The sequence below is a fragment of the Pseudomyrmex gracilis genome, unplaced genomic scaffold (genome assembly GCF_002006095.1).
Source record: "Pseudomyrmex gracilis isolate BER0280 unplaced genomic scaffold, ASM200609v1 scaffold_98, whole genome shotgun sequence".
NCBI classification, from domain to species: Eukaryota; Metazoa; Arthropoda; class Insecta; order Hymenoptera; family Formicidae; genus Pseudomyrmex; species Pseudomyrmex gracilis.
Window position 1 is genome coordinate 185,917 of NW_018020682.1, and position 18,680 is coordinate 204,596.

The window sequence follows — 18,680 nt, forward strand, 5'->3', positions numbered from 1 at the left end:
TTTATTTTTTAATATGTATACAAAATATAATATGTAAAATATAAGTTGTTGCACTATCTGTAATTGCACATGTAATTTATTGTTTTTTGGGCTTCCACAATGGTACTCGAACAAAACTTAGTACCAGTCGATCACGTATCGATACGGGTGTCATTTTAAATAATATTCGATAGAAAAAGTATCTCCAAGACTCGGATCTGAAAATGAAGTACAATAATTGTATCACTTATCTGTTGGCGCAGAATTGCGATTTTTTCGATCTTTAAACTTACTAATCAAAGTTTGGAGATTAATTACTACCAATTTAGAGATACATTGTAACAACAAAATCAAACGACATTTCACCTGTAAACCGTGGACGGACGGATATCAAGGAGAGCGCCGTCGAAAGTTTCGTAGATTTCCGGATCCGACAGCAGTGTCACGGATGAGGACTTTCGGAGCTGCGAAACTTGTGAAAAATATGCGTTATATGTCTCGAAATATTCGTCATAATATTCCAATGTTTCCGATGTCATTTCACGTCGCATTTCATCAAAGTACTGCTTTTGTCGTCTCATAATGCCACTTTCCGTTATAAAGCCACCTGTAATTTTTTGCAGAAAAAGTGAAAACAATTTATTGCAATGGATATAACACGACGGAAATCATAATTACAAAAAAGAACAAAAGTGAAATTGTGCAATATAAAAAGAAAACTATTCATTTATAAAGTTATAGTCTACTTCTAACAGTTTTTACTGACCGGGTACAAAGGAAATCACTTTGACGCCGTACTTGGCAATCTCTGTTCGAAGAGAAGTTGCCCATGCTTCGAGACCGGCTTTCGTTGCTCCGTATATGCTTATTCCCGGCAAGGATTCACTGGCGCAGTGACTGGATACTACAATAATTCTGCTATTGTGTTTTCGTAAAATCGGCATCATCTCTCGCGTCAATCTCATTGTTCCCAGCAGGTTCACGTTTATTTGATGTTCGGCATGCTTCTGCGTTTGCCACTCAAATTCTCCAATAATCATCACTCCAGCGTTGTTAACTAATGCGTGCATTTCTGCAAACAGTGGTAAACAACTAAAAAAATCCTGCAAATTGTTTATTTATTTGAAACAAAAGTGTTTTAATTTTTTGATTACTTATCTCTCTGTTTTGTTTCTTTATTACTTACCTAAATTTTTTGTTCTCAATATCTCTTGCACTTTTTTCACAAACTCATAGACAGATTTGTCATCCGTTATATCGAGACCGTGAGTGATGATGCCATTGTGCTCCAGAGATTTTTTAGCTTCGCTCGGAGGAATATCCCTGTGTATTCCAGCTAAAACTGTCGCGCCTCGAGCTCGACAGTGCATCGCCAGACTGTAGCCTAAACCTGAATCGCAACCGGTTATAACAATAAGATCTTGCGCTTTAATTTTCCGACGACGATTGAAATAGTAATAAGACGCGGCGGCACCTGAGGAGAGGAAAAAATAAGAAGCACTTTATCATCATTAAATTTAAATTTCAAATTGAAACTAATATCTTTATACGCAAATATGAACACACACCAAAAAAAAACCAGAAAATTACTAAATTTTTGTAGTAATTTTTTTTAGAAGATTTTTATAGTAAAAGAATAATTTTACAATATCTTTCCTGTGTATTTTATATGTATACTAAAACAATAACTTATTTTACAACGTATAGATTAACAATTGCTTAAAAATACTACTGATGATCTTCATTTTGTGAAATTTTACAATGCATTTTGTATCTTACGTCTGAAGATACAATCAAAAATAATAAACTTAAAAAATATGGCAAAAGGACCGGAAAGTATTTATTTTCGATCAAGATATAATCTTTATTTCTAAAGCGGCACCGAATCGGCGAATAGTAAATGAGCAAGCTAAGCGAGCAACTGGATCCTCTTACCAAACGAAACTACTGAAAGCGCTGCAGCCGCGCTCGTGTATCCGTTATACAGTAAGTAGTTAAAAACACACGAAGTCACTACACCGATATACAACGTCATTGAATGTCTTTTCCACATTTTTAAATTTACTGATATGTACGTTTCTTTCCAAGCTTATTACGTTGGTCCGATATATGAGCTTTATCTCTTTGAGTTCTGTACAAATATCAAATACATATATACGTAAACATATATATCAGTCTTCTTTCCGCCTACTGTATACGATAAAACATTATTACAAGTAATAACTAACAAAAATTTTTTATTCATACTTGCGTTAATATACTCACATTGCGGATTGGAAAAGTAATTTTTCAGACTTGTATAAAGTCGCGGAAGCATGTTCACTCAGCACGCACGTCGAATCGAAGGAAGTGAGATTCAACGCGATTGTTCCACTGCCTACAACCGGCTCCTGTTCAATCTTGGAAGGAGAAATTTGACTTGCTTTATTGGGCAGCGCTCCGATAAACGCAATGTCGGCAGTTTGACAGCAAATGTATGCAAGCTGGCAGATTGGCAGAAAATTGACTTTTAAAAAGATCGTATATATATATATATATATATATAAAGATGTTATTAGACAACGAGACAGAATTTATTGTCGCAATTTTACATCGTATCATTCTTGTTTTAAGTTAGCATCCTGAGAGAAGAACGGGAGAAATGTGTCGGCAGAGAGAGACAGATCGATGGATCATTTTTATGTAGCACACTAGAAGCGTTTTAATATTTCATGGAACAGTTGTTTGCGCGAGAATCTGATTTTATTTGAATTTAAAATTTTCTTCGCACACACTCAAGAAAAAATCTCTGGATATGTATGTATACACACATCACACTTCTCACTGTGTGTGTTTGTATCGTTGAGGAAGTATAAAACACAAACTTATTTTTTTCACAAAGATGAAAATTCGGTCTAGTATCAAGAAAATCCAAGTATCTCAATTTTAGTGTTTCATACAACAATTTTTCGCACAAAAACAAAATAATACGGAAAAATAGTTACCACAGTTTTTTTTTTACAGGTTTAAATATACACCTTTAATGACAAGATATATAATTTACATAAAAAATTTATATAACAAATATTTATTGTATTATATGCTGTTATTTACACACGCACACGAACACGCCCAGATACACACATAAATGTACATAGTATGCACGCGCACACACACATACATGCACCGCTAATATACATAAATTCTAACTAGAAAAGTGCGCACTTGTTTACAAATTATCGCAATTATGTTCAGTCCTATTGGAACTATATGGTTTCGTGATTTTTTTGTCTAGTACTTCCAGACCTTGTCTTGTTCATATACAAGCATCGACAATCGTGCACACACGCGATTGAAGAGATTACAACTTGTCTCCAAACTTTAGATTAGGATTCGCTATTACATCGAAGCTCGGATCGCCATCCGTAGCCATTCTGCCCAATTGCGAGAAGATAAGAATAAGCCCAATAAAAAACAAAAATCCAACAATAGTTATTACGACATATCTCTTATACAGATGTCTCGTGGTTCTCTGTCGGGATGGCGCTCCCAGTATCAGTTTCCACCAACGTAAAAACCATTCCACAGCGGACTTCCTCTGATACTTGTTCTCATCGTGATCGAAGAATATGTCTTTTGGATCGTCATAGGCCTCGCATACTTTTCTGGAAGCTGAAGATAATCCTTGAAAAGAGTCAATGTTCACAACAGAATAAGGCGGACCGAGTTTTTGACTGTTCGTGTGCACACTGCTGACAATGGAATTTGAATCGACGGTATTTGTACGAGATATAGCTACAGTAGACGACGATGGCGTAGACATTGTATGATTTTGGAACATAGTATCGTTCACTGCTATGGAAGGACGTTCATGTTCTGTTTTCTGTTCTCTATCGTTGCTTAGCTAGAAAACAGAAGACCATCATGTAACACAAGATTGTATCTTCTTAGAACTCTGTGAGAATTATCAATGCGATATGTACCAATGGTAAACCAAGACCAGCACGGGCCCAATTTACAGTAGCCAATTTTTCTCTCAGTACATCAGCAACTGGTGATACTAGCTTTGGTTGTGGAAAGATACAAGCTTTACAAGCAGGGCAAGTATATCCTGCTGGTGCGGTGGTTGCTGGTAAATCTCTTGCATATTGATCCAAACATACCCAGTGATACATGTGATAGCATGTTAGCCTCACACAATCACCGTCATTTAATTTATTGGAACATAATGTACAGATTGGATTATAGTCGTGATCATGAAGCCATAACAGATACGACTGTACTATACACTGTAAATTACAACATAATACATTTTGACATTGCACATGTAATAACAATCGATATCACGTTCGTTAAGTATTACAAAATAAAATTAATCGGAAGCGTCTAAATATAAATAAATATTCAAAAACAAATGAAACAATGTAAGAAGTACCTTTGGATGATTTGTAACCATGCAATGTTCGCATACATTGACACGATGCTCGAAACAAAATTGATTCGTTACTCTTCTTTTCGGACACTTGCATAGACCCATGGTCGCAACGTCACGTAATTACAAAATAAAACAATTATTAAATATTATAAAAGAAATCTAGCTCGTGCCCGTTCGTGACAATTATTGTTTTAACAGATTTATTTATGACATATCACGACCATATATTGATAAACCGTTGCTTTATTTGTACAGCCCACCATATTCCATCATTCGCGCTGATCCACGTCACGTCAGGGGCAGGGAAATTATCGGGATAAGGGAAACACTTCCAGCGTCACTCTGGAACGTCGCCGCAAAATACCGCAGAAAGAATGAATTAAAAGACAAGTGGAAGGAGATTGGCGCCATATTTAAATCTCAATGTACGTATGTAGTTAGAGGACAATTTCAGTAGATTTTCAAAGATTCGCGATGGACTTGTTAAAAGTAACGTTGGTTTTTCGTGAATATAACTCGTAACTGGACATCATTTATTAACTTAAAAAAAAAAACTAGTACACAAAGATTTAAATAACATCTCACGAAAAAAATGTGATACTTGTTTTATCGATTGAGAGTGATGGAGTGATTAAAGTTCTATCAGTAAAACGTAGAGAGTGCAACAGAACCATAGATTTGTGATCGCAGCTTAATCAGAATTCAGCAATTACACTCCGCTTCTGATTGGTGCCGCTATTTTGAGACAAATCGGTACTTTAAAGGCTCTCTCTTATAGGCTGCGTTCCGTTTCACGCATTGCGCGCATTTATCTATAGTACACGTCACGTATAGTATAGATAAATGCGAGCATATGCGTGTGAAACGGAACGCAGCTATCGATTTTGGCAAGGTCGGTATTTAAAGGCTGCGGTCCGTTTCATGCTTAAGCGCACATTTATCTATAGTATACGTGACATGTACTATAGATAAATGCGCGATTAAGCATGAAACGAACCGCAGCCAAGAACATGTGCGTAGGCGATCGATAAACTTTGTCGGTAAATATATATATATATAAACACAATAAGATATATGATATTTGTCAAGAACAAATAAATTACATTTGCAAAAGTAAAAGGAAATATCTAAACGCTAATATTTTTGATATTTTGGAATCAAAATTTTGCTTATTTAGATTTGAAAGAAAAAAATGATTTATAACCTATAATAGAGAGTTTGCGTGTAAGTGAGATATAAATATACATTTTTATAAATGCTACTGTAAATAGTTAAATGCGAATGGATAAAAATTAATTTATTACAAAAAAAGATTATATTAAATGATATATTAAAATAGAAATTATATGTTTACTGATAAAAGCTAGTGAGATGTGTATGTAACTTGAAAATGTGCTTTAAATTTTCGTCGATATAAACAAAATCGGTCTCAGCGAAGCATTGCTTAGATTTTGACTGCCGATTGACCTTGTTTGCCATTTGGTCTTTTTGTATCAAAAGATTTCTCTGATGCTATATTATAGAGTCCCCTCTTTTTTAACCCCTTTGAAAGGGGTACAGGCACCCCTTTCTCTATATAAAAGGGGTAGCTGCTAAAAAAGGGTGTTGCAGCAGAAAAAGTATTGCCTGTTCTTCTGATCTTTTTATGAAATATTTAGTGTTAAATTTCTGTATAATTTTATTAAAAACAAGCACATAGATATAACATATGAGTATTATTATCAGTTAAGTGATTTAAAACTCAGAATTGATAAATTTAAAGGTATAGATACTGATATATCTAACTGTCATCTTGATATGTCTAAGTTAAGTCAATTTTTCTTCTGTTTTTAGTCAAAATTGATAGGGTACAACGCATGGGCAATGGGATTCAGACTGCCGTTCCGAGCATGCTCGGACAGGCATGCTCCCGAGGCTACCACTATCTCTTTCCAACGTATCCTATGAAGGAGGAACTCCTGGGGGTTGACTGAGAGCTGCCTGTGATTGGACAGACTCGTATTGGATCTACTCTATGGATACTCTGCATAGAAAGGGTAGCTCAGTTTGCTACAGGCTTTCGTTGGATTTGTCTCGCAGAGTGCTTTTTATCAAACAATAGGGTGTTGGAAGTATCTGAAGCAGTGGTGATTCTGATAGTGTGTAACATTCTGTGCATATTGTTACTATCAAATAGTTATTCAAAAGATAGATTTTACTCATTATATTCCAACATTTGATTGTTTTATATATATTTATCTAGAAATAGTCAGATTAGCTTAATACCAAGCATTGTCTTTGCATTATTTAATAAAATTTATAAAATACTACAATTAGATATTAATTAAAATACTAATTTAATAGTATTAAATACTGATGTTAATACTGAAATATTGAAAGTATTGATTGTGTTTTCTAAGGTGCTTTTGTAGAACAGACATGATAATATATCAAAGGTTTTCTTAAAACAAAGTTTTATTTCTATTTTTTCAAACCTTTATCTTTTTCTGTTGCTTTTGAATAAAAGAAATTACTCAAATAAGCAATGTGGATATTTCTTTTTATGTATAAGTATTTTTAAAACTGTTTACTGAATTATTTTCATAAAGAAAGATGTTTATCAAGATTATTGTAGAGATTACTTTATAATTAGATGTCGGGATTATTTTAAATTATAACTAGATGTTTATTTTATATAGGATTGAGACTAAGAAAAAGAGAAGAAAGTTGGTGCAGCTTATATTCATTCTACTACTTTGCATACAGAAATCTCAGCAAAAAAGGAATAGTCAGTTTTATAGTGAAGTTCAACAGTGAAAGAGACAAGTGATGTGGTTTTAAATAGTTCAGGTAGTTTTTGATAATTGTAAATGGTAATTATAAATGATTTTAATTAATGTGTGATAAGATTTAGTATTATTGTGTTTTTCTTGAAATTTTATCACTATGAGAATTTATATATAATAATTTATAAAAATAGTGATTTAAATTCTGTTATTAAATTGATATACGTATATGTACATATATGTACATATATCATATGTACATATATCTCTTATATATATCTCTGTATATTTTTGCAATAAAAGTAAGCGATGTGGATTTTTGTTATATATTTTCTTGGATTATATTATTCTTCTTCTAAAGAAAAAAAGAAATCGATTTTTGAAATACATATCAGAAACAATATCATAATTCGAACAGTATTCGTAAGATGGCGGTATAATTGATTTCCTATAATCCAAACTCTATAGATATCAGATTTAGCTTGAAAAGATATAATTATAGTGTCGTATGATTGCGCTAGATGACGCATGTGAGTGAAAAAGATTTTTTTACAAAATATATAATAGCGGTAAATACACGATTCTATATCTATATGAAAGTAAAAAGGAAGTGATTTTATTTTTGGTTGATTTTAATAGTTTTTTTTTAACTCTTTCTCAATAAAAAATAATTTTTTTAGTGTCTTATTTTGTATATTTTCTATTTTGTTTTTTTTTGCAAAAAACAGAACTACTTTATTGCGACACATGTTCACAGTATGAATAAAAAAATTTATGTTTATTTCACACGCAAAAAAACTATAAATTTTCTATCTAAATAGTACAATTTTCTTTTTTTTTTTATATGAATGTTTTATATATATTTAATCAATTGCGCGCCAACACACAGTTCATTCGTTTAAACATGAAGCCTTCTGTGGTGCTTCTCTCGGTGCTTTATCTTGGATTTAGAAAGATGGAAGCTTGGATTCTGAAAGAGTAACGACAAGAGAAAACATCTCTCTCTCTTTCTCTTGTTGTTTTTCTTTTTCTTCAGATCGCGCATTTAGCAAAAGTGTGTTTGCATTTCTCTCCCTGGGGATGCTTACAAGGACGGCGCGCAATTTCGAAAAGCCGATTCCAATTCTCCTCTCTGCTTTTCTTTTTTACAGGAAGAAACGAAAGCTCGAGTGTGAGCCGCACGAGATTATGGGAATCGCGCAGACATGTCTGTGAACACGTGCCGAAATCTCGTGTCCCGACGTTTGCACCCTCGACATTCATCGTTCTTTCCGACATCATCGTTTAACGCTCTTTGTCGGAACAAAAACCATTCGATCTCTCCATTCTCTTCCCTTTATTTTCCGGTGAGTAATGCTTAGAAAATAACCGCATGATGTATTCAAGTATGTATATGTGTATGTACGGATTTGCCAAAAGATTTACAAGAAATAAAAAATTAGACATTTAAATAAATAAATTTGAGACAATATTTACTAAGGAATTGAGTTTATAGTTATGAGCGTATATACGTTGCCTGTACAACTTGATTCTTTGTATAACATTTTAAAATAAAAAATATTGTATACTTTTGTCGCATAAAAGTTAATTGACAAATATACAAAATTTTAGAAAAGTCATCACTTAAACTGCACTATTCTCCTACATTTGAGTAGTGACGGTCGATCTCGGTCCGACATTTCTCTCACATTGACGTCAGGATAGTGTATAACGATGAGCTTTGTTTCCGGTCTTCATGATTTTCGCGCCGTCAATTCCATTCTTCCGAGTTCTGCCTCCGTTGTTAGAAATCCCGTCTTTTCTCCCTTGCACATCGAAGCTTTCCGTTCGACTCTCAATCGTTTTTTTTTTTTAACGGTTCTTGGATGTTTTTTTTATATAAAAAAAAAATGTTACATTATGAGAAAAAAAGCTAACAAACTTCTTTTCGCAGTATTAAAGCGAGAAAAGTGGAAAACGAAAAACTACTTTCATCTTTCCTCTTTCTGTGTTTCTTCTTCTCTCCCATGAACGTTGGCATATTCCTGTGTCAGCGTCGGGACATGGGAAACTCCCCGGAACGATGTTTTCTATTCCCGGTGTGCAACGCATAAACACATTTTTATACGACGGAAAGGCTGTGATGTATTTTTCCCACTTGGCAATACAGGAAGGAATAATGTTTTCTGTTCGGGGTTTTCTAGCGAAGTTCTTGATATTCTATCGGCGCCTTCGCATCCTTCTGGGATATAACCTCTTCTATCATCTACTATGTTACTTTTCTCTTCTCTTTTTTTTCTTCTATTTGTTTATTTCGTAAAAGAGTATAAAAAAATCTGTAACAATATTAATAAAATAATTTAACAGGGCTAACAATTAATTATAATAATTAGAAGAACATAATGATTAATTCTTATAATTAATTAATTCCCATTAACAATTAACTAGAATAATACGTATTGATTATATAACAATTCTAAGCTAATAGCATCGTGTTTTCTTGTATTTCAGTTGTACGCTTCCATTTTATAGTTTTTTTTTCGCAAGAATATTTGCCAAGGTCGTTAAACATTTGTGTATTAAAGAATGCTTTTAACATTCCACGTATCTCTACGTGGTTTTGTGTACGAGTTTCGATTATAGGCGCGATATTTCGAGAGTTAAGAACTGTCCTTAAATATGCCGCAAACGGGTCCGAATAACGAACGAGTCTGAGTAAAATAGAAAGAAAGAGGCGAAACCGGGAGAGCGAGTCATCTGTAACTTTGTAAGCATGCCTCACGTTTCATCGGCCCGACCAGCGGGCCAATAAAAACTTTACAGCTTTGTAATGAATGCAAGAAATAATTATCTCATGAATACATTACTTTTAGTATCATCCAAGCACGAACGCAACCCGTAAAGGTAGCGTATAGTACTTTGACCTACGATTTTCTGTGTGTCCGCGCTTTCTTTCGGTGTTCAATCGCTCGCTGCGATTTCTCTCTTTCACGTCATTTGCCTGTTTCTTCCTCTTCTCTCTCTCTTTCTTTTTTTTTTTTGCTTTCCTTCTTTTCAAGAAGGTCATTGACTTCCTGCCGTTACGGCGAATAGTTTTCTTCAAAAATATTTTTGAAAAATATTTTTGTGAAAATTAACGCAATATGTTATGAATCGAAAGAAAGTGCTGTTCGGAAAAACATCTTCGTGCGAATCATTTTCACGCGCCAAAGGAATACATTGCTTTTTGTTTTTGTTGAGTTCCAACATTACCGATGTAATTAACGGTGACAGACGATAAACGCAACGCACGGATAACGTAGATTGAGTGCATTTGATTTCGAAGAAGAGCCGTTTGTTTCGGCTGTATCAGTAGGAAATTCTTTATGTGAATATTTTTCACGGATGGCGAAGAAGAGAGCGCGGTGGAGAGTAATATCAGAGAAGAGAGAAAGAGAGAGAGAGAGAGAGAGAAAGATAGAAGTTAAGTGGGAAGGGAGTGCGTCGGTGCTGTGGCATGGAGTGATTGATCGTTGCCTCGCGACACCCCCGTGTTCTCGTAGAGTGGATAAAGGGATGGAAAAAGGAGTAGAAACCCTTTCACGCTTTCACGGATCAGTCACAGGATCACGTTCTTCGTGTGTCATCCCCCTCACCCCCTAGGTACACGGGACATGCATCACCCTGTTATTTCATCTCTACTTCCCTAACTTGTACGTTTGTTCGTGTCGATGTCGCGAAAGATCGAATCTGCAAACTTTGCGCGAAGAAAATATCTCCCGCTCTGTGTGTGTGTGTGTGTGTGTGTTTGTATGTGTGTGTGGTTTATCGAATGTCTCGCGATGCAATCTTTGTTAACGTTTTTACGTTCATATAGTACAAAGATCGATATTGCCACCCCTTTCATAATACGTACTAGATTGAGAAACATTTTCAATGCGAAGCAGAATTTTGTGCAATTGTTTTTTGCGTGTTAATGTTATATACCACGATCGTATATTTTTTTTCGACGTTTCCAGCGATTTTCACATTTTCGCGCAATACATTCGAATTTATTATGTTTTCGCAGAGAAATAATGCAGAGAAAAATGTCGCTATCATTTACAGCGCGTATGCTTCATCGGAAGCGAGCGGGTGGATAACGGTGGCTCATACATCAGACACCTAATTCCTTTTTTTTTTGCTCAAGTGTTAACTCTTATATCTTATCCATTTAGAAGTTCCATTTGGCGCGACGAGAGACGCGTCTTGTCATTTCCAAATTGACGAACCATTATGTGTTACCGGTATCTGCAAAATTTTCATCCAGGAATTATCCCGCCAGCGGGATCAACTCGTCGAAGAGCTATTCGCACTTAATCCTAATCTCTTTTTTTTTTTTTTTTTTTATTGAATCGCTACTTTTTGGTCGATACAGAGATCTCAGAACGAAAGAAAACTTATTGCAATAAATCGGGACGCTTTAAAAAATTACACATGTTCGAGAGATATTGAGCGATCGGAGAATAAGTTTTAAATATATTTAGCGGTTATCTTTGGGGTACAACGCTCTCTGTTACGTATCTACTGTTACGCACAAAAAGTTTACGAATTTGTAATTAAATATGTAATCGATCAAAAATAGATTTTAGACTACCTCAGTAAATCAACTATGAAGAATTGTGGGGATACAGAAAGCGAAATTGGATATTGCTGCTAAATATTTGAAAGACCTTCCGATCCGTAGAATTTCCTTGATATCCCACGGGACGACCTACGTCTCGCAAATTCCCCGGAAATCTTCCCATCTTTTGGTTTTGAACAACCAATTAGCAAAAGAGCTTTTTTTTTAGTGTCGTGCTCTGTGTCGTATAGGAAAAAAAAAACAACTCTGACACTGTAAGTGTGTGTATGTTGTAAAATCAACTTTTTCTCATCTTTATCTCATGAGTTTGTCGAAGAGTTGCTTAAAAAATTCAACAAATAGGTAGACGTTTGTGAACATTTTATTTCTTTGTTTTCGATTAGGACACATGTCAGATACATACTGTTATATGATTATTTGGTTTATAAAGAAATATAATGTAAGTTATGTAAATTGATTTGACCGCTATTGACTTTGATTGAAAAGAAACGAGAAAGAAAGATTTTGTTCAAAGAGAAAATTTGAAAATTTTTAGAATCGAAGAATCTAGTGCAGCGATAAAAAAAAAAAGAAAAGAGAAAGAGAAAAGAAAAGAGAGAGAAAGAGAATATAATTTTTCTCGTTTGATCGGAAGAACGTGGTTTTTCGCGCCTTCCTTCTCAAACACGTCATATAAATAAAAAAATATTCTTCGAAGTTGCTAACTTCGAATTCTACCGGAACATACCGCAGAATTTGTAGCCAATCGGAAAACAAAATGTCAGGAGCATTGCACATCGGGGGAAACGCAAATTGAGAATGAGAATATAAACAAGCGTTATCATTTCTCGCTATAGTAGAACTGACTTGCAATTAATAAACTACAAAAAATTAGTCAATTTTTAACACTCTCTGCTAATTTTTGACGATTGTAAATACAACTTTTCTGTTGCGTCAATGAACTTTTTTATTCGGGGGATGCATTCTGTTTAGTTTTTGTTCTGTTCAAAATTAGTGAAACTCTTGCGAAGCCATATCGGATGGGTGTATACGTGAGTTTCGACAGAGAGAAACAACGAAGACAACGACTCGATATTCGGCGTCGATATAGCTCTTTTCTGGTGAAGTTAAACCTAATATATTAGATCGAATTTATAGCGGGATGGAAAGTCTCACGTTGCGGATAGAACGGATAGAGATCCCCGCAAAAGGTGGGAGTTGTGCAGAGGGGTGGAAAGGTTACAGAGATCATAAACTATCCTCAGTTGCTGAAATCGTTCTGTATGCGAGCTCGTACGTGTACACACATACGCGCCATCCGTCAACTTCCGGATATTTCTGTACGATATGTAACACGTGCGAACACTTTTCCCTTCCCTGCTCGCGCAACATAAAACAAGACTCGTTTGACCGAGTCTCTTCTCCGGCGAACTTATTTTAAATTAAACATTTTTTGTTCCGTTATAAAACCATTGTTTGTTTCATTAAACCACGAATATATCCAATTGATTTCGCAAATATACGACAACTAGATAACTGTGCTTGCTGTCATTTTGTGTAACCGATACAATTTGTATCTATCAGCCACTTATGTACATACAGTATCATTTTGTGCGAGCTGTAGATATACATCGCTGACAATTCAGGTTGAGAACCACGACGGGTGTGTAATATGAAGATAAGATGGTCCCCTCCATTTTCTCTCTCGTGCCAGGCTCCTCGATCGGGGATTATGTTGCCATCTACGTTGGCCCACTTCCTCAAATGAAAACATCCTATCGTGCGTCGGCCGGTCGACCCACCCAACCCTATAACTTTACGCACATTTATGTTCGCCGTTTTTTCCCGAATTTTCTTTTGTTTATTCGTCATTCGTGCATTTAACTGAGCACATTCGTGTGTTTGCATTTCTCAAAATTACTCATTTCTTCCGTCAGTTGTAGTTACGTAATTTCAAAACTCAAAGTACCTGCATTTTCTGGAGTATACGATTGTTCTTAGAAAAAATACAGTGTTGAAAAGATTTATGTAAAATTTTGTAATTTTGGAAAACGACGTACACACACAAAACATATGTACACGATTTTCTTGTGACTTTACCACAGTGTGATGTTACCGTATTATGCTCTCTCTCTCTCTCTCTTTTTTTCTTAATAAATAATTTATTCTAAAATAATGTCGGAAATTTGAAAACGAATTCGAAACAGTTTATGTACGCGGTATTACGTTACATACGTAGATCAGAAATATCGCGAAAGTGGATTCGACGATTATAACTGGCGCCAGGACCTCTTTCCCCGTTTATAGTCACAAAATATATTTCCTCGATTTTCCAGAGAAACACTCTTATTCGTTTTCACCCCCCTGACATAAGAAATCGTCAGCATTCCGAATGGTAAGTCTAGTGTCAGCCTAATGTATGTCCTGCATGAGGGGTGGGCTTGATTCATTTCACCCTCAGGGTCCCCGGCGACGACGCGCATTTGCCACGTATTTCAGAAGGTCTTTTCGCTCGTCTCGCGAGCCACGGGAAAATCGAAAATCCATCCCGCAAGACTTTACACGGGCGTCATAAGCTGACGCACTTAATTTAAAGATCGTCCCAGCGTCGAAAAGTCTCGCGTATATGCGAGGGTTGTTCCCCTCTGCTTCTTTTCTCTTTTTCTTTTTTCTTTCGCTCTTCCTTCCTTTTTTTTTTTTCGTTGGTCGCGCTTCATGCACAACTCCGACGACTTTACAATCCTGGAATTCCGCTTTACAGTTCATTTAGCTTGCGGTGCTCCTGTGATGCTTCTTTCCTCTTCATCGAGTTATTTTGAATTTATTTAGCGGAAGTACTTTTCGATTGCGCCCCCGCGTGTTTCCGAAACGCTATTTCTCGCACAATTTCGACCAAATTGACAATGTCTTCGTCTTTGTAACGTCTTATCGTAACGTCCTATTGTCATATTATTTAAAAAAGAATATTCAATATTTTACGCCGACGTGTGCGGGGACGCCGCCGATGTTTACATTAACCACTAAAATTCGATAAATTCGTGTGTCTTTGACCGATTCGATTGATTTCGCAAAAATTCGCTATTTCGGTCAACTTTAGGTAGTGCACGATTTTGAGATGTAACAAGAGAGCAAGGGGAGAAAGGAAGAAAGAGAAAGATAACGAAAGAGAGGGTCGTAGTTACGTAGGCATGTGGCAAATTGCCGAGCTACCTCTATTGAAAGGGAACCGTTCACGGAGATGGAGGCGCCTCCGCGAAGAACGAAGTGGCGAGAAGAGCCAGCGCGGCAAAGAGCCGAAGCGGCGGAGAGAAAACGATGCACGCCTCCTCGGTGATACGAACGAGCTATATACGAGGAGCGCAAGCGAGACAAAGTGGAAAGGCAGAGAGGCGGACGGTAATCTGTGATTCAAAGAGAGCGATCCATCTTGCGACATGCCAGGATTCAATCGGCGGCATTTGTTTGTGAAATCAGTCTCGAAGGACCATGCCCGCGTCGCTTCTCTCGTCTCTCTTCCTCGTTCCCCTCTTTTCTGTCTGCATCTTCGATTGTCTGTCTGCGCGGGTTCGACAAAATCAGCAGGACCGAAGAATGTGAATGGAAAACGTTGGATTTGTTCTCTATCGGAAGAGGCGCTCCGCACAGAAAGCGATTGTGATGTGTGATTATTATTATCGAAAACAAATATGACAAACAAATTTGAGTATCTTTTGGGAAAACTATACTGCGTATTTATACAAGAAATAGCATTTACACAAATAAATATAATAAAACATACCTATATGTAATCTTTCTCGTGTTTAAGAATAAGCAATTAGTGAGTTGCTCTCGTAAAAAAAACAAACATTCGCGTTGTCAATAAATTATCGAATGACGTCATTCGAGATATTTTCATCAAGCAAGCGGCAGAGGAACGTCGGCGGGGCGTGCCGCATGATCGACGCCAAGAAGGGCTAATAAGGCCATATATATTTATTCAGCTAGTCGGGGGATTTTATATCCTGAACAGGAGATACGGTAAGAGAGAAAAAGAGAGAGAGAATAAGAGAGAAAGAGAGAGCGAAAGGAAAACGCCGGGGAGAGAAAAAACGGTGCGGCTTAGCATTCGGAAAAACCGAACTGTACCGAGGATAGATTCGCGTGTCTGATCCGTGCCAGATCCCATAAAATGACCCTAGCACGATCGAGTACCCGCCATGGCGCACCCCTGCCCCATCGCGCGCGAGAGGCCACCCCAGAAAATTATTGCTCTCCTTATACATTCGTTCGTATGGCAAAACCGGGACCGGAGTCGGATAAACTTGTGCTCTTTGAATATGGCCGAGAAAGTAGCAATAGGCGAGGAAGTGGATGACGAGAGAGAGAGAGAGAGAGAGAGAGAGAGAGAGAGAGAAAGTGCGAAAAGTGATGTTTTGTACGTGTTTTTGGAAAAGTCAGCGAAACGAGAAACAAGCTGGACGGAAACGAGTTTCGGATGGAGGAAAAATTGATGCAAAATAAAAAAAAAAAACTATATATTTGAGAACAAAAGAAAAGGGAAAGTAAAATTTATATCCTGAGAGTTTTATTAATCGAATTTATATGAAGAATTCACAAATATGAAACGCGAAAAATGTAAATATTTATGTGTATGCCTTATAACTCTTGTAAAGGACAAGAAGTATCGCGTTTATGACCGCCATAAATATCAAGCGCCTCGTATCAGAAAAACAGCATACACGAGAATATTATCATTTTCAGTTACGATCAAGAAAAGATACATAATTTTACAAAGAACAAGATTTTACTTATAAACATCGTGGAACGTGCGAATCGGGGTTTTATTGTGGCACGCAATCGTTGAATTGTTAAGTATCGCGTTAGCCAACAATTACAAGAAGAATAGTAACGGAATAACTTAATAAGCGGAATTGCTCGGATACGTATGTGTGTACGCGCAAGACTATTAACATGCGCCAAGGTACATTACGCCAGAGGCTACGAGCCCGGCTTTCCAATACATTAGCAATTATTATAATATATTACACGCCTAGGCGGGCATTTTAATAATTGCCGTGGTTAAATCTAATGCCACGCCGCTATTGTTTGCATCTCAAATTGTTGCAATAAAACTGTTGAGCAACGATGTAGTTTGTTGAGAGTATCAGAGCGTTACTGATTGATAAGATATTCTGATAATAATGAAACACATACACACATTGTGTGTATATATATATATATATATATATTTATATGTATATGTATGTATTTATATATATATATATATACATATGTGTATATGTAATAACATGTATAAAGAGAAAATTTAACAAGAATTTCTCGTTTGTTAATAATTACATGAACAGTCTTTCTTATTCGTACATTATTTGATGTTATTTTACGATTATTTGACTTAAAAATAGTCTGTTGCATTGGAAAATAGATTCTGATAACATTTTGTTTTGTTTTTTTTTGCAATTTTTATTCTACATTTATACAGGCGTAAATCAGTAGTAACGTAGTTTCTTTTGCATGGCTTTTTGCGTCACTTCTGCTTCGAATCGAGTTCTTTCTTCTCGCCATAATGATACTGAACAAACCTGTAACCTTGCGTGAGTTGAGCTCCGACGTTAGTCATGTGGCACATGAACAGTAGCAAATTTCGTGGTTGTACCTTCCAAGCGAATCGCATGAATACCAGGGAATACAGGGTCAAGGCTAGAAAATAATTCGGAAAGGAAATTGAATTCAATCGAAAGACATTTGGCACAAATTAAACGTAATTTATTATTAATTCATTTGTCTGTTGCAAAATAGGAAAAGTTACAATGGTTTTCAGAATTTTCTCAAATAATTATATATCATAATTTATTTATTTATTTATTTGGATACGCATTCCATACACACATTTGCTATGTGCCGCTCATTAAAAAACAGACAGCTGCGCCCGAGCAGCAATTATTTCAATGCGGATCCTTGTCTCTCAAGAACCCCCTTTACTTTTCTCTTCATCGTCTGCCGCGAAATCACCTCGCTCTGTCGCGACACGTGATTATTATGAGACAGAGAATGACTTCTTCGAAAGGTTTACCGATGCGGAGCTATGTTGAACTCACCCATAGTCATTTTGCCGCTAATGATTCTCGGATGCTTTCGCGTGTCGAATATGGTCGCTATGGGTATCATCCAGTTGAATACCGGACCCCAGAAGTGCGTGCTTAAAAAGTGGTTTATTTTTCGATAAGTTGTGTCATGTCGTTATGACATGAGCGTACAAATGTCGAAGTATATCAATCTTAGGGATTTAGAAATAAACGCAATCCGTGGCCATTGAAATAAAATATTGCACATATTTTTTTATTCTATAAAATAATTTAGAATTCTATAAAAAATTCTATAAAATAATTCAGAAATAATTAATTAGTAACGCAACTTTTTAGGAAACACGCTTTTTTATGTTAAGACGTGACTAAGAAAATTCATTTTTATAAAAATGCGACTATTTAGTTATTTTACAGTTTTTATACACATTAAATCTGTTTGTTTTTACACATATGAAGAATCGAAAATCCAGTTACCTCATTAAATAATCCCTATACTCTTTACTTAAAAGAGATTTTGTTACTCGCTTAGACATGATGAGAAAAACGACCTTGACGATTTTGACAATACCAAACTCGTCCTCGAGATCAGCTTATAAACAACTCCGACACACTGACAGTTTTAAACTGGGGTTACGTTTGGAGGAGCGCGCTATCAGCGCTATTGCATCATTCTATCTTTGTTTTATATCTAATGAACGATAAAGGTACGCAGTCTGACAAAAAAAAATCTAATACTCAAAGAAGCATATAGGCTGCGTTCCGATATTCATTGCCAATACGAAAAATCTAGTAATACATGAAGTACAAATTTTTTCTTATTAGCGTGTTAATTTGCACGTAATGTTATATTTTTTGTACTTGATACATTTTATCTTATC

The 18,680-nt window shown here is 35.9% G+C and overlaps 3 protein-coding genes and 1 long non-coding RNA gene across 7 annotated transcripts; 1 reads left to right on the top strand and 3 right to left on the bottom strand.

Annotated features, from left to right (window-relative positions):
* Nucleotides 1-2: 2 nt before the first annotated feature.
* LOC109855765 (retinol dehydrogenase 3) lies at nucleotides 3-2,391 on the bottom strand. Of its 4 annotated transcripts, none has more exons than XM_020430335.1 (6): nucleotides 2,245-2,333; nucleotides 1,915-2,110; nucleotides 1,166-1,369; nucleotides 746-1,051; nucleotides 346-586; nucleotides 3-197 (listed from the first exon to the last, which is right to left on the bottom strand). In XM_020430335.1, exons 2-6 carry the CDS (start codon nucleotides 2,030-2,032, stop codon nucleotides 77-79), a joined length of 990 nt encoding a protein of 329 aa, XP_020285924.1. In that variant the 5' UTR covers nucleotides 2,033-2,110; nucleotides 2,245-2,333; the 3' UTR covers nucleotides 3-76. The 4 variants fall into 4 exon arrangements, with proteins under 4 accessions (XP_020285924.1, XP_020285922.1, XP_020285925.1 ...); XM_020430333.1 differs by having other exon boundaries at nucleotides 1,166-1,453; XM_020430336.1 differs by lacking the exon at nucleotides 1,915-2,110 and having other exon boundaries at nucleotides 2,245-2,391.
* Nucleotides 2,392-3,078: 687 nt separating this feature from the next.
* On the bottom strand, nucleotides 3,079-4,754 carry LOC109855766 (zinc finger protein-like 1). The gene is made up of 3 exons (XM_020430337.1): nucleotides 4,394-4,754; nucleotides 3,942-4,247; nucleotides 3,079-3,862 (listed from the first exon to the last, which is right to left on the bottom strand). The coding sequence occupies exons 1-3, from the start codon at nucleotides 4,493-4,495 to the stop codon at nucleotides 3,320-3,322; spliced, it is 951 nt and encodes a 316-aa protein (XP_020285926.1). The 5' UTR covers nucleotides 4,496-4,754; the 3' UTR covers nucleotides 3,079-3,319.
* Nucleotides 4,755-5,358: 604 nt separating this feature from the next.
* LOC109855762 lies at nucleotides 5,359-7,246 on the top strand. The gene is made up of 3 exons (XR_002250331.1): nucleotides 5,359-5,433; nucleotides 6,227-6,531; nucleotides 7,072-7,246. It is a non-coding gene; the product is annotated as an uncharacterized LOC109855762 (long non-coding RNA).
* Nucleotides 7,247-17,147: 9,901 nt separating this feature from the next.
* On the bottom strand, nucleotides 17,148-18,428 carry LOC109855761 (mitochondrial pyruvate carrier 1-like). Its single transcript, XM_020430331.1, has 3 exons — nucleotides 18,277-18,428; nucleotides 17,815-17,915; nucleotides 17,148-17,416 (listed from the first exon to the last, which is right to left on the bottom strand). Exons 1-3 carry the CDS (start codon nucleotides 18,333-18,335, stop codon nucleotides 17,244-17,246), a joined length of 333 nt encoding a protein of 110 aa, XP_020285920.1. The 5' UTR covers nucleotides 18,336-18,428; the 3' UTR covers nucleotides 17,148-17,243.
* Nucleotides 18,429-18,680: the final 252 nt, after the last annotated feature.

Bases quoted from the DNA above. Each gene is read 5' to 3' on its own strand.
- LOC109855765 (XM_020430333.1), bottom strand. From the start codon at position 2,032: ATGTGGAAAAGACATTCAATGACGTTGTATATCGGTGTAGTGACTTCG. The intron at 1,454-1,914 runs GTAAGAGGATCC...TCCTCTCCTCAG, and splicing joins GCTTTCAGTAGTTTCGTTTG to GTGCCGCCGCGTCTTATTAC. The intron at 198-345 runs GTGAAATGTCGT...CTTCATTTTCAG, and splicing joins CGTCCGTCCACGGTTTACAG to ATCCGAGTCTTGGAGATACT.
- LOC109855766 (XM_020430337.1), bottom strand. From the start codon at position 4,495: ATGGGTCTATGCAAGTGTCCGAAAAGAAGAGTAACGAATCAATTTTGT. The intron at 4,248-4,393 runs GTACTTCTTACA...TGTAATTTACAG, and splicing joins TGGTTACAAATCATCCAAAG to TGTATAGTACAGTCGTATCT. The intron at 3,863-3,941 runs GTACATATCGCA...TCTGTTTTCTAG, and splicing joins CTGGTCTTGGTTTACCATTG to CTAAGCAACGATAGAGAACA.
- LOC109855761 (XM_020430331.1), bottom strand. From the start codon at position 18,335: ATGTCTAAGCGAGTAACAAAATCTCTTTTAAGTAAAGAGTATAGGGAT. The intron at 17,916-18,276 runs GTAACTGGATTT...CCACTTTTTAAG, and splicing joins TATAGGGATTATTTAATGAG to CACGCACTTCTGGGGTCCGG. The intron at 17,417-17,814 runs GTGAGTTCAACA...ATTATTTTCTAG, and splicing joins TAGCGGCAAAATGACTATGG to CCTTGACCCTGTATTCCCTG.